This window comes from Bubalus kerabau, chromosome 3 (genome assembly GCF_029407905.1).
Source record: "Bubalus kerabau isolate K-KA32 ecotype Philippines breed swamp buffalo chromosome 3, PCC_UOA_SB_1v2, whole genome shotgun sequence".
Lineage (NCBI taxonomy): Eukaryota > Metazoa > Chordata > Mammalia > Artiodactyla > Bovidae > Bubalus > Bubalus kerabau.
In genome coordinates this window covers 142368635-142383567 of record NC_073626.1, presented here as the reverse complement: position 1 = coordinate 142383567, position 14933 = coordinate 142368635, and the positions used below count along the sequence as shown (strand labels likewise).

At 38.1% G+C, this 14933-nt stretch overlaps 1 protein-coding gene across 1 annotated transcript; it reads right to left on the bottom strand.

Moving 5' to 3' along the window:
* Positions 1-710: 710 nt before the first annotated feature.
* Positions 711-14872, bottom strand: C3H2orf69 (chromosome 3 C2orf69 homolog). Its single transcript, XM_055573037.1, has 2 exons — positions 14390-14872; positions 711-3903 (listed from the first exon to the last, which is right to left on the bottom strand). Exons 1-2 carry the CDS (start codon positions 14735-14737, stop codon positions 3076-3078), a joined length of 1176 nt encoding a protein of 391 aa, XP_055429012.1. The 5' UTR covers positions 14738-14872; the 3' UTR covers positions 711-3075.
* Positions 14873-14933: the final 61 nt, after the last annotated feature.

Genomic DNA, 14933 nt, shown 5'->3' with positions numbered 1-14933 from the left:
GCTGACCACCCCCAAAAATGCAGAAAGCAGGGATTCATGTCTAGATGGAGTTGAAACTGTGCTGTTCTGACTCTTGCCCCCTGTGCTGAAAAACAGACAGTCAGGAGGAACTAACACAGATTGGCACTCATACATGTCTCTGCCGGGGTTACCTAAGTCTTTTTTGACACATACAGGCCACGGTTATTTGGGTGTCTTAAATACACCGAAGTTATATTCTATTTTTTCAAGTTCCATTAAATGGAATACTAAAATGGCATCCTAAGTGACTCTGGCTGTCTCTACCACTAAGAGATCCTTGGCCTCTATGCTTTTATAAAGAGCAACCTGGATTCACAGAGGTCTTATCCTCTAAAGCAGGTTTCTCTTAAAAGCCCTTAAATGATGTGTAACAGAATAATAGCTCTTTTAAGAATAGTATCTTTTGTTTCATGTATTACTCTTCAATCTTAATATATTATACATTTCCATACTCACATGCTGGGACTGTTTTGTCTACACTGTATCCTGTGCCTAAACCTTCTTTACCCTCGATGGGGCTTAGATATTGCACGAATGAAATGAAAAACAGATCACACCATATTTTAACCAGGTCCCTCGATGACAGCTAAAGAAATACAGATACCTTGGGTGATTAGCTCAGAAAAGGAAGTACTTATTTTTGAGAGATTTTGTTCTCTAGGAAATCCAACAGAAGGAAATAATGCTAATTTTTGTAGAGCAATTTAAAGGAAAGATGTATTTATATAGGAAAGGTTTCAAAGTTGCTTGTACGAAAAATTAGGGACATTAATGAAAACATTAACAAATCCAAACTGGCAAAGTGGAGAGAAATAGCTGCTTTCTAAGTAACAATCTAAAGTTTTAAACAAATCTAGTTAACATACAGCACACATCCAAATACACTTCTGTGGATTATATTTAATACAATTGTACATTCATGCTGTGGCGGTAACAACTTTAACATTATTTGACTACTTTTCTCAATTGACTCATGACACAAACACAAAAGCACAATCCAAAAGGAAACACTAACATTTGTAACAGTTTTAAACAAATGTGGAAAAAGAACAAATTTTTAAGTATTAAAATATTTGAGTATAGATCAACTTGAATATATTTTCATTCAAGAAAATAATTCTACTTTTCAACACTGTCTCATTTTGATGCAATGGCAATTCCAGGTGTCCCAGAGAGTAATTCTTAATATCCATTCAACATGTAACAATTATAGTTAAGATGGGATAGCTACAAGGACCAGATCTTTAAATACCTCAGATTTTTAAATGAATCCTTCCTTCTATTGAAAGTCATACTTTTCCATTTTAGTTAATTCGTAAAAAGAAATGCCTTTCCTTCCTCCTGCATTAAAATACTTAGTAACTTAGCTATTTACATTAGATATACATAAATTTAACCAAGGATTATTAAAACATATTGAAAGGAGCTATCCAATCAATAATGGTGTTTTAAGACAAGGTAATAAATAAAATGCTAGAATCAGACTGACTTGTTTCCTTGCTGGGAATTTTTGGTCTCAAAAGAAACAGCAGGTATTTAAAAGAAACCAAAGCAACATAAAACTATTGTACTTTATCCGTTTAGAAAACCATTGAAAGATACTATTCTGCAATTCACAGAATTAGGGGATATTAATTTTAAGTTATCTGTTAAGTAAAAATCCTTTCTTATAAGTCTGAATATTTGGAATGTACTTACAAAGTCATTAAAATATAATTCTGGGAAGAAACCAAGAAATTAACATTTTAATTATTGTTTTATATATTGAGACCCTCTGGCTTATTAAGATATTAAGCTTCAGTCTGTTTTTTCAATCTGAAAACAGCATGTTACTTCCCTGCTTAATTATTTCATGACCCATAAAAGCTAATTATTAATAAACAATTTTTAGAAGACCATTAACCTTTTATTGTAATCACACAGCTATGTTTCAGTGTTGGTTGACATTTATTAGATCCTGGTTTCTCAAAATGTATTTATCTAGGTCAAGAAAAATGGGCAGAAGGAAACCTCACCCAATTTATGTAGCAGTGTTAAGCAAATTCAGTTTTTGAGCCAAAATAAAATCATTTGTATCTTCAAACTTTCCCTTTTAACTTTTCTTTTAGCAATATAATTTTGCATTTTGGCCAAGGAGAACTGCTTTCTTTTGGCAGACAAAATCATGCTGCAGGAGAAACAGTGACTTTGATCTATAGAATCTGTCTCCTTTTTAATAGAGCTGTACCAAAGTAGAGGATTACATTTTACCTAAGTTGATCTCTTTCAAAAGACTGATAGGATGAAATGATTTTAAATCTGTATTTTTACCCAATATACACTATTATGTTCAATCTGAAACAATTTTCTAAAAGAACTGTTTTCTTGCCAAATTTTAAGAAACTCCAAAATGTCTTATCCAAAAGTTGTCAATTAAAAATTAAGCCACAGTGCTTAAGTGTAATATTTTTAAAACCAACTCTGTACTACTGCATATTCTTGGATATGTGGAAACAAAGACATTTTGACTCTTAAGAAAAAACAACTGATGGCACATTGAAGAATAACTTCATGAGTTTATAAACATAAGAGGCAGGGTGTAGTTATTGCAAAATGCTGGAAAACATCAGTGTGCCTTCACTTTGTTTGAAGAGATAGTATTTCCACTCAAAAGTTTTGAGTCCAAAAGAGCTATTTACTGTTAAAGTATCACCAAAATTAGTTTCAAACATTACTCAGAAAATAAACTATTTCCAACAATAATAATCTTCACTGCCTTTTATAAGGACTGTATTGTAACTTTTCATTTTTAAGGGTCTTATATCTCCTTGTAGGATTATCACAAATCACCTTTTAAATTTCAAATGAAATAATTCCAACCCAGTCCCAATTAAATACATTTACAAACAAGGAACATTATTGCACATTACACCCATATTTTAGGAATGTGTGCTTCCTTCCCCCATGCCCAGGAAAAAAAACTGACACTGCATCTATGAATTTACATCTTCATTATCTGAATTCATAACACTTTCTGAAAGTGCTTCTGCTCTTCTACATTAATAATATTATAGTCTAAAATACTTCATGAACCCTGAAGTGATTCTCTATGGAAGGAGCATCGTTTGCAAAATGAATTTGGCTAGTCACCTGCATACCAAAATCTCCAAGTATCTGAACAAATTTCTTGTGCTCCTTTCCAATCCAAGATCTCATTGGATCATGTACTTGGTAAGGTGTTACATGGGTGTGAACAATTATCCCTGTTTGTGCAAATTCCTTCAAGACTTCTGGATAAGTAATCCAAGTGTTGCTTCCTCCAGAATGACCACCATCCAACCAGTACATTGTTTTTATGTTTTTGATAAAAGCATCGATGTTCTTGTCTTTCTTGGCTTCTTTCAATTCAAAAAGCAACTGATTCAAAACAACACAACCTTTACTAAATCCAATCAAAGTAAAAGAAGCACCATTTAATGATGGTGGATAAAAACTCATAGCAGACTCATCAGATTTTTCACAGGTCCTCTCTTTTTCTCCCTGGCAACCATTGGTAGTATGAGAAGAAGTGGATCGACAATTAGATGCTTTGGAGTCCTTATTCGAATCTTTCACATTCTTTTTTGATAGCAAACTCTTCTGACTTAAGTTAAAAGCATTAACTAATAACGTGTAAAGGTGCTTAAAAGCTCCAAAGTCAGTACTGTGTTCTGGAGCACCAAACATATTGCTTTTCACAAAATTGTCATAGCAGCTGAATTTGTGCAAATGCATTCGGGAACACTTTATCACCCAAATATAACTATTGGGGAACCGGTGGGCTAAGATGGTGGCAACATTTTCTAGACTCCAGTTTTCCCACTGATAATTCTCAGGATGACGAGTCATAATTTCATGGTAATTCTGAAAGTAAAAAAGATAAACATTACACATTTATATAAAATTATTTCCACAAAATTAGTTTGCCATTTTTATTGTGGAGGAAGTTGGTACATTATAATGACCTATGGTTAATGTACTCAAAATGAAAACTATAAATCTATTTATTACTTCCTGGTTGTAAGATTTTAGTATTACAGAGCTACAGTGAACATTACTGTGATTACATCCTTAAAAATAAATTCCTAGATGTGGAGAAACTAGGTTCAAGAATATTCGTAGTTTAAGATTGATTATATAGACTACAATACTGTCTTTCAAAGAAGTATGTATAGTTTTTCTTTTATCTTTGTTAAATTTCATTGGCACAGGATAACTTATTCTAATTTTTATTAAAAATTTAAATGAATTTTGTTCATATATTTATTAGTTATCTAGATTTCTACTGTGCCTGTTTTGCCTTTTTAAATTTGCATCCTATTTATTTATAAGTACTCTTGATATATTAATACTTTTTGTTTACATTCTAGGACATGTATGTAAATTTGGTTTTCCTTTTAACTTTTATTCATAATATCCTTAAAAAAGGGAAATTCATTCAAATTCATTTATTCTATAAAATATACTGGATACCTCCTGGACAGTCATGGATCAGAACAGATAAAACCCCTGCCCACAGAGAGTGCACATTCTAATATAGAGATACGTAATAAACAACTCTGTAAGTCAACAGAACAGCACCCTCCAACGGAAATACAGTGAGCCACACATAAAATTTTCTAGTAGCTACATTAAAAAGTAAGACATTAACAGATGAATTTTTTTCTTTTTGGGGGGGCTGTGCCCTCCGGCATGCGGGATCTTAGTTTCTAGCCAGGGATCAAATCCATACTCCCTGCAGTGGAAGCATGGAGTCTTAACCTCTGGACTGCTAGGAAAATCCCAAATTATTTTTAAATAATATATTTTATCGAGCCCCATACATCCACGTGTAACATTATTTCCACATGTAACCAACATAAAAAGTACTGAAATTATTACATTTCTTTTTCTAAGTTTCTGAAATCTAGTGTATATTTTACACTTATAACACATCTCAATTTGGGTGCTAAATTTTCATCGGAAATACTTGATCTGAATTTAGATTTCATAAGATTTACAGCTGCAAAAGTAGATTCACATACCCAAGTTGCTCAAATACACTTAAAAAAGTTTTCTAGGAACTGAACTGAGTAACAGTTTTTAGATTTAAATTTAAAGTTAAATGCAATTTAAAATATATTTCTTTGATTAGAGTAAATTTCAAATGGACAACAGCTACAAGTAGCTACTAGCTAGACAGCACAAGATATTTTAAGGTGGTTAAGTGCAATGGAATGTAACAAAAGTAGAGGAAAAGGGCTGCAGAGTTTTGGAGAGGGTGAAAGATTATTATTTAAAACACAGGGTAGTCTCCACTAAGGCAACAGTTGAGAAGGACCTGAAGGAGCTGAGGGAGTGAGTCATGAATATTTCAGGCACAAGGAACTGCAAAAGGACCTAATGACCTGAAGTGGAACCATGGTTGATGTAACTAAGATACAGCAGTGAGACCAGTGTTCCACCAGTGAAGTGAAGGTGCAAAAGTGATCATGAGGGTCACAGAGATTGTTGGGGAAGAAGAGAAAGTCGCTCAGTCGTGTCTGACTCTTTGTGACCCAATGGACTATATGGACCATGGGATTCTCCAGGCCAGAATACTGGAGTGGATAGCCTTTCCCTTCTCCAAGGGATCTTCCCAACCCAGGGATCAAACCCAGGTCTCCTGCATTGCAAGCAGATTCTTTACCAGATGAGGCACAAGGGAAGCCCCCAAACACTGGGGTGGGTAGCCTATCCCTTCAGCAGATCTTCCTGACCCATGAATTGAACTGCAGTCTCCTGCATTGCAGGTGGATTCTTTACCAACTAAGCTATCAGGAAAGCCCCTGGTGGGGAAGAGGGGAGGTGCTAATCATGCCTTGTACGATACCCTGAGGTCTTTAGTCTGATAGGGTGTGAGGTAAATGGCTGATATAATCTGCCTTGCAAGGAATAATCTGACTCCTATGTGCGAAGGGGCAACAGTCTGAAGCAGGGAGAGCAGTGGGTGGCTACTGAAGTATAAGCCCAATTAGAGAATGTGGCTTGAACCAGAGTGGTATTAGAAGTAAAAGGTGGCAGGAACCAGTCAGATTCTGAATATATATTGAAGGCAGAATCAACAGTGTCAACTACAAATTGGCACTTGTCATCTACCTCTATAAGGATTAACTCAGGTGCCACTGCAGCTGCTGACTTGAACACTCCCTGGAAAGAGTTCAGGATGGAAAGCGGAAATGAGACACTCTGTGCTTCGGGAAAAACTGGCAGAATGGGTCTTCAGATAGTTAGGTATTTTTAGGAGCTGATTTTATGAGCCCAATTCTTGCATCTCCTCGTATCTACAAAAGCACTAAAACCCTTCATGGTGATGACTGATCCTAGTGACTAGCAGAAACCTTCTGCAGAAAATGTGATTGATTGCATGTACTTCCCTTTCACTAAAACCACATTTATACCGACCTTCCCTCTACCTCTTTGGAGCAGTGCCTCAGAGCTATCTGAAATGCTGTTTCCTGGGCTGTAGTCCTCATTTTGCCCCTAATAAAACAACTCGCAACTCATGTGCCTTTTTTCAAGTCAGCAACAGCATTTGCTAATGGACTGGATATGGGGGTGTAAAAAAGAGAAAGAGAACTGTAACTTTTCCTTATTTATAACAATCAATCATACACCAAACATTTTTAAATGCACTTCTCTTTTGACCTAGTTATTCTAATTCTAGGAATTTATCTCAGAGCTATACTTGCACATATGCATAAATAAATATGTATAAGGACATTTATTCCTGCTCTAGAAGAATGAGGCAGCTCTATAAGTACTCATATGTTTTGTAATATAAAGGCTAAAAACCCCCTGTACTGATAAACTATCATTTGTGTTTAAAGAAAAAAAGTTTGCATCAGCATAGACTGTTTCTGGAAGGACATATAAATCAGTAACAATAGTCAGCCCTCCATGTGTGCTAAGTCACTTCAGTCATGTATGGCTGGCTCTTTGTGACCCCATGGACTGTAGTCTGCCAGGTTCCTCTGTCCATGGGATTCTCCAGGCAAGAATTACTGGAGTAGACTGCCATTTCCTTCTCCAGGGGATCTTTCCAACCAAGGGATCAAATCCAAGTCTCATATCTCCTGCATTGGCAGGCAGGTTCTTTACCACTAGCGCCACCTGGGAAGTCTTGTGGGATCTTAGTTCCATGACCAGATATACAACAAAGGCCCCTGGTTGTGAAAGCATACAGTCCTAACCAATGGACCACCAGGGAATTCCCCAACAATGGTTAGCCATAGGAATGGAAAATCAGAAACTGCCTTCAGTCATTCAAAGGGATGAAAAGGAGACTTACTTTTCAATGTATAATCTTGAATAAACTGAATTTTTAGCAATACGCACATTTTTCTGTGAAAAAATTAAGTCTAATAAAAGTAATACTACAAAAATTTATATATATAAAGTCTATATATAAAAGTATAAGGAAAATAGAAAAACCACCGATCCATAAAACCTTCATTAGAAACAATCACTATTAAAATTTTGGTGTCTAGAATTCCAGTGTTCTTTAGTATACATACACATATACAAGAATGTTTTTAAGTTTATTTCTTCCCTCAACAAAATTATACATAGAGTTTTCACTTTAAAATGTTACAGGCACAATTCCTCATCAATAAGTATAGATTTGTATAATTTCTAGACTTCCTGTCAGGAAGATTAATACCAATTTCTACTCCCCTAGAAGTATACAAGAGCTTCTTTTCTCATATCCTTACCTACACTGACTATTAGCATTAATTTTTTAAAAAAAATCTCTGCTACTAAGATAAAATGATGTCTTACTTTTGATTTAATTTGCATATTTTCATTCCTAATTAGGTTGAATATTTTTCTATGCTTGCTGGCAATTTTCATTTTTTTGTTAATTCTCTGTTCATATTCTTCAGTAACTTTCCCAACAGGATGCTCAAGTTCTTAACAGTTTGTATCTCATTAATATTAAGCTTGTCATATATGTTAAAAAAATATCTATTCCCAGAAGGCTATCATTTTTTATGGATTCTGCTACTGCCTTCTGCACATCCAGATTTGTGAGATGTAAAATTATCATAGGAGCTTAGATCTGAAAGGGCTCATCTAAATCCTGTTTTTTGGATAAATACTTATTTTATTTCAGTGAGAAAGCAAATTTGGGCCCTTTCCCTTGTCCCTACCTATAAGAAATCTACCCTCTTTTTCTATACAGAACCCTATCTTCCAAAGAATTAAACAATCTGCAATTCAGGCACCAATGTAAAGAAGAGAGGGATGGACATGAAAGGAAATATCCCTCGGGGAGGAGTGTAGGTGGGCATGCATATGCACACATGGGTATCATCAGAAAGGGAAGCAACATGTCTCCAATACAAACTAAAAACTTTGCCTATTAAACTTTGATTTCCATTTCTTCATATATTCATCAACTGACATTTGGGGGGCACTAAGCACAGTTCTGGGAATGCAAAGATGAGTAAGGCATAGTCCCTCAAGAACAAAGTCCAGTGGGAGAGACAGATAAGCAATTACAAGGTAATATGGTTATTGCTGTAAAACAGGGATATCTGTGGGAGGACACAGAGGAAGGGAGACTCTAACCATGTTCTGGGAAATTAGGGAAAGCTCCATAAATATCTGAGTTCAGTTTTGCAGTATTAGTTAGAAATTCCAGAATTATGAAGTGGAATTCCTATTATGTCTGAAGTAGGAGGAATATTAGTCAAGTCTTCATAAAGATACCCAAATATTCGTTGGGAAGAACAGAGCCAACACTGAATTATTCTATGGATTCATAATTAGATATAAATGTCAAATACAAAAGAAAGCACAAATACCTAAACTCTTTTTACAGCCAAGGAAAATAGGCCCTACCAACCACACAGCTGTTTTTATTACATATAGTTATTTAGTAAATGAGCTAAAATGAACAAGATTCTATGACTTTGTTTAGTCTCTACCACACAGGAGATGGTAAACCTAAAAACTTTGTGTTTTCTTTGATTAGCCCCACATTACATGATCAGAGGAAGAAAATGCTCATACTTCATAACTGTGTGTATTAAAATGTAAAAATAAAATTGTTACTCTTGTGTCTAAGAAGCCCAGAAGAACAATGGATAAGCACTTCTAAAAACAGAGACCAGACAGCCCCTAAGGACTTGCTAACAGGTTGTCAAAACCAGTTCTGCAACCCAGGCTACTACCCAAGGCCAGTCTATAGAAGAGGTGGAAGAATGCAGGAAGGTTCTTCTGAGAGAGCTTTCATCCCAGTTGGGAATGGAATGCACTTACTCTCCTTGTAGGGGTTAAAGGGTAGGCGGCTTGATTCTCTTCATCCCCAGTGAGGCGGGTGGCCAGAGAATCTCCTGGAGAGACTACCTGGTGCTTACTCCAAAGAATGATGCTGGCTGACCTGCAAAAATGTAAAGGCCCACCCCATACTGGTACTGAAGTACTGGTACCAAGGATTTTGAGGGAAACTTGCCATGTATCTCCATGATAAAGACTTAATTAGGTGGACCACTCTTATACCAGCGTGAGGAAAGCTATATAAGCTACAAGCTGTACTTGCATAAAAAGATGGGTCAAGGGGTTATCTTCACTGAGCATAAAGCGGACATCCTGTGTTCAAGCAAGCTAGAAGGACCGTTAACAGGAACCAGCCTGAGAAGGCTGCTTGACAAGCACATGAAACCCCAGGGTTTCTCATCAATCAGATGAGAAATAGTAGAATGCATGCGTATGTGTGTCTGCCCATGGTTCCTGGCACAGAGCTCCTAAAACCCTTGAAACTTCATGGGTGACAGAGGATGGTCACCAGAAAGACCAAGACATGATCAGAAGTTTGAAACTTTCAGCTCCACTTCCCATTCTCCCAAGAGGGGCTGGAAATAAAGTTAATGACTGGTCATACACATGCAGTGAAGCCTCCATAAAAATCTCCAAAGTACAGGTTCGGGAAGCTTCCAGGCCGGTGACACACGAAGGTGCTGGGAGAGCGGTGCACTCAGAGAGAGCATGGAAGTGCTGCACCTCTTCTCACGTACCTTTCCCCATGCATCTCTTGCACCTGAACGTTCACCTGTATCCTTTATCATATCCTTCCAGAATAAATAGGTAAACAGTGTAAATTGTTTTCCAAAGTTCTGTGAGCCATTCTAGCAACTAACTGAACCCAAGGAGTGGACTGTTTAAACCTCAATCTATTGCTGGTCAGTCATGAGTTCAGGTGACAACCTGAGACTTGTGACTGGCATATGAAGTAGGGAGGGGAACAGACCTGTGGGACTGAGGCCTTAAGATGTGGAATCTGACATTAATTGCAGGTAGATAGTGGAGACTGGATAACTCTAGAATTGAACTGAATTATAAGATACCTAACTGGTGGTGTAGAGAATTGTTTGGTGTGGGGGGTCTATTGTTAGAAATGTCCTGAGTGTGATAACAGTGTAAGAAGTAAAGGAGAGTCACACAGGAGAAGTGAGTCTTTTCCCACTCACCAAGACATACACTTAGGACATGCTCATCTATATATCCTACTGTTTAGGAAGGCATAAGTTTTTAAAAGCTAAAATTGGAAATGACCCAAATGTTTATGAACTACTGAATGGGTAACTATATCATATGCCCACACACAGAAAACTACTTGGCATTAAAAAGAAATAATCTCCTGATAGAGACCACAGAGAATGAACTTCAGAAGCATTAGACTAAGTGAAAGAGGCCAGACTACTAAGTGAAAGAAGCCAGAAAGACAAGACTACATACATGATTCCTAACTAATGAAAATCTAGAAAGGCAAAACTATAGTGAAAGAAAGCAGATCAGTGATTGCCTGTGGCTGAGAAAACTGATTGGAGTAGGGCACAGGGGTCTCTTTAGGGGTAATGGAAATATTGGGTTATATGTTTGTTTTGATGGTTACATAATTGTACTTGTCAAAATTCATCAAATTGTAAACTTAAAAAAAGAGGTAAGTACAATTCTATATCCTGAGGATTTAAAAAGCAAGAAACACAAGAAAATTGGAAAATACCTACTTAAAAAAATTCTGATCCCCCTCCAAAATCATTACTGATAAGAAACACATCAAGAGGTACCTAAAGAAAAGTTAATTACTGTGGCCTCAACTTTCCTGTAATTCAAATGATAAAAGGACAAGTGTGGCATAAAAAAGGATATAAAATAAAAGATGACTACAAGAAGAACATCAAAAAGGTAATGGTAATTAGGATTTAAAATTACACTGTCAACCAGATCCAATTAACCCCAAATTATGAATCTTGTGTTAAGATAAGACAAAACTTCTAAAGGTATCCTACAAAGTTCTGTTGGCCCTATTCTGTTCAATATTTATCCAAATTAAAAATAAAGACATAGAAAGAATGCTTACTTAATCTATATGTGATATAAATGGAAATAAGAGTTCTGAAAGGATCCATACACTAAAAAGATGAGCTGTATGAACAGGGTAAATTTCATAAGGATAAACATTAGACTTAAAAGAATCAAGTGCACAGATAAGGAAATCTGAACCTAAAAGCACTTCATATAATAACAACCAAGTAGCACTTAAGGCATTGCTCAAAGGAACTTATATACATTTATTCATTCAAGAAGCTATCTACTGAACACCTACTTCATGACACTCTCTAAGCATCACAGATGTAACAGTAAAGAAAACATACATGAATCTTTCATCATACTAGTGGAAGACAGATGAAAAACAAGATGAATAACTAAAACAGTAAATGAAATGGATAAAAACAAAAGAGAAAGTTGACAGAGATCCTGTGCACATGTATGATTATTAAATAGGATGGTCAGAAAAGGCCTCACTGTGAAGGCAGCTTTTGAGCAACTGAAAGGGGAAGTAATGAATCCTTCCAGACATCTGCAGAAAGAGTGTTCCAGGCAGTATGGGCAAAGCATTTGGGGTCAAGTGTGCCTAACATGAGCAATAAGGTCAGTGTGGCTGAGCCTTCTGGGGAGACAGTCAAAAAAGCCAAGGGATGGGAATCCCCTGGCAGTTCAGTGGTTAAGACTTCGCGTTTCCACTGCAGGGGTCCCACAGGTTGGAGCTCTGGTCAAGGAACTTAGATCTTGCATGCCTAAGTGAGGCGCCTAAAAAAACAGAAGCTACAGGGTGGGAAAGGTAAATATAGCGAAGCACCTTGCAGGCCATCAAGAGGACTCTGGTTTTTACTCTAAGTGCCATCGGAAGCTGTGGAGAGTTTTCAGCAGAGGTGTGGTATGATTTGACTTAAGATTTCTAAATAATTATTGTCACTTCTAGATACATTTAGAAGGTAAAGACACTTTATATGCTGATGTATCGAGTGGACAAAAGGATAACTACATGTGGCTATTTAATTAAATTTAGAATTAAAAAGTCCAGTTTTTGAATTGCACTAGCTGCATTTCAAGTCCGCAGTAGCCCCTAAGGTTTTTGTATGCTGTCATGGTGCAAATACAGAGCATTTCCATGGAACATTCCCACCATCACAGAAAGTTCTCTTGGGTAGTGCTAGTATACACAGGTAAAGCTAAAATAAAGCTGGATGTGTTTCTTAAACCGTGCAACAATTAGTTTATTGTTTTTGAAATTAATGCTTTAAAACAATATGCTAACAAACTATTCCTGGAGTCAGATAATGATGAAGGTATATATAGTTTTTTCTCTTGCTCTCCAAATAACTGACTGGTCTAGTTGGCTGCTAATCAAAACTATGAAAAAAATCAAGTATTTCAGTTTAAGAGAAGGAACTTAATTTACTCAGTTGATGCCCTTTTGCTCAGTTTGGCAAATCAGCATGGCACTGCTGACAGTGACTTCCCGAGTTTTGTGGGCCAGCTGCAGCGTGCACCTATAATAACAATGACGATGATAATAATGGTAACTAGCCTTCACTGCATGCCCACTAAAGGTTTTTAAAGAGTGCCAATCGGAATATAGCACATATCTTCTGATGAAGTCTATAAAGTGCTAAATATAGTTAGTCTAATACCTCCTTTCATTTTGACCTCATCCATTTCTTTACATAGCCCGAGATTCCATTAGCTTTTTGGACAGTGATATACTGTTGATTTATGCAGAGTATGAAGTTCTCCAAAAACGCAGGTATCTTAGGGAAGAAATAGAGAATAATGCATCAAAAGCTCTGAGGCCAGATCGCCTAGGTTTAATCCCTGATTCTGCACATTTTAGCTATGAAATATCTGGCCAGTTGTTAAATCTGTGTTGCAGCCAGCTCAACTACAAAATGGGAATAATGATGTATAATATCAATGAGGATTAAATATGTGAATACCCAATAAGTTACACTCCTTTCTTATCTTTCTGATAAACTCAATGACTGGGGAGTACTGTAGCACTCAGTTCTTAGACCTTTCCTGACTACCTTTACTCCCTTTGTGATCTCTTTCTTGGTCTCTTGGCTTTACATACTACCTATATTCTGACAACCTTCAACATTTGGGTTCTAGCCTAGACTTATTCCTGCAACTTTAGACTTGCTAGTTACACATATGCATTTCCTTTTGAACATTTAATAGATACTGCCAATCTAAAATCTCTTTGCCACTAAACTTGCTCTTCCTGTAGTCTTCATCATCTTGTCTCTCAACTAATGGAAGCTCTTCCTGCTTAGTTGTTCAAATTAGAAATCTTGAAGTGCATATAGTCAGTCACATATAATGGCTACCCACTCAAGACAAAGCAGTTCTAGATAAAGATCTAGATTAAGACACAACCTATCTATGAATATTTATCTGCAGCCGCAAAATTAGTAATAAAAACAGAATCTCACACAAAAACAAAAGCACAGAATTTAGGTAAGCATCAAAGTATTGCCATGCTTAGCAATTACTGTCCCAAAAGGGGACAGAAAACTGCCACCCACTCTCCCTTTCTTAGTGTTACTAAGAGTGTCACACCATAGTACTAGGTTTTCTGTTTGCTTTTTAAGAACTGCCAGCGTTTTTTGAACACTACATACTAATTTAAAAGCCATTTCTCTGTCTCCTGCTCCCCCAACACCCTCCTGAGAAACCAAGTTATAGAATAAATACACACTGTCTCATATCTATGTCTTGAATACCACTCCCTCGAAACCTGGACTGACAGCTGGCTCTTCCGAGGTCGCGGCCCTCCAAGGACACCTCTCTAGGGCTCTTTGAGGAGGGGGTCGGGGCGTGGAAGAGGCGGTTTTGGATTGCGCAGAGCCAGACCGCGAAGCATATGTGTGGGTGTGTTCAGGCGAGGCAAGGAACCGGGCACCAGGTAGGAGGGAAGAATCTAGAGAATTCGCATATGCACAAGAGGAAGGAACAGGTGCCCAGGCAGGCCGCGGGTTACCTGCACATCCCCGGGGAAGTAGAGAACGTGATGCTGGGGCGGCGGTTGCACCTCCTCCTTCGCCGGGTCCTCAGAGAGGTCCCGTCGTCCTGGTCCCTCCCCGGCCGTCGTCGCCGCCGCCAGCAGAAGCAACTCGTTGCTGCGCTGAGGGTCGGCTCCCGGCACCGTGGACAGCTGCACGCACTGCTGCCGGCGCCGCTCGGCCGAGGGGGAGCAGGGCGCGCCGCCGCTGCTGTTGCTGCCCAGGTTCATGGTTCCGGCGTGAGAGCTGGACGCGGCGATTCCGATTCCGAGCTGCGGCAGCAGAAGAAGCAGCGGCGGCGACCGCAGGAGCCTGAACCCCAACATGGGTCGCCGCCGCCGTAGCGGTTCGGAGGGTGGGGGGTGGGCCTGAGGGAGGAACTTCAGCCTGGCGCCAATGGTCAGCGGGAGCGACCTGGGCGGGAGCCGGACCAGGGGCAACGACTGCGTCAGAGGCCGACGTCCGCACGCTGCGTGCGTAAGGGAAGGAGGGGTGTGCGCGAAATATGACTCGGGTTCCCGG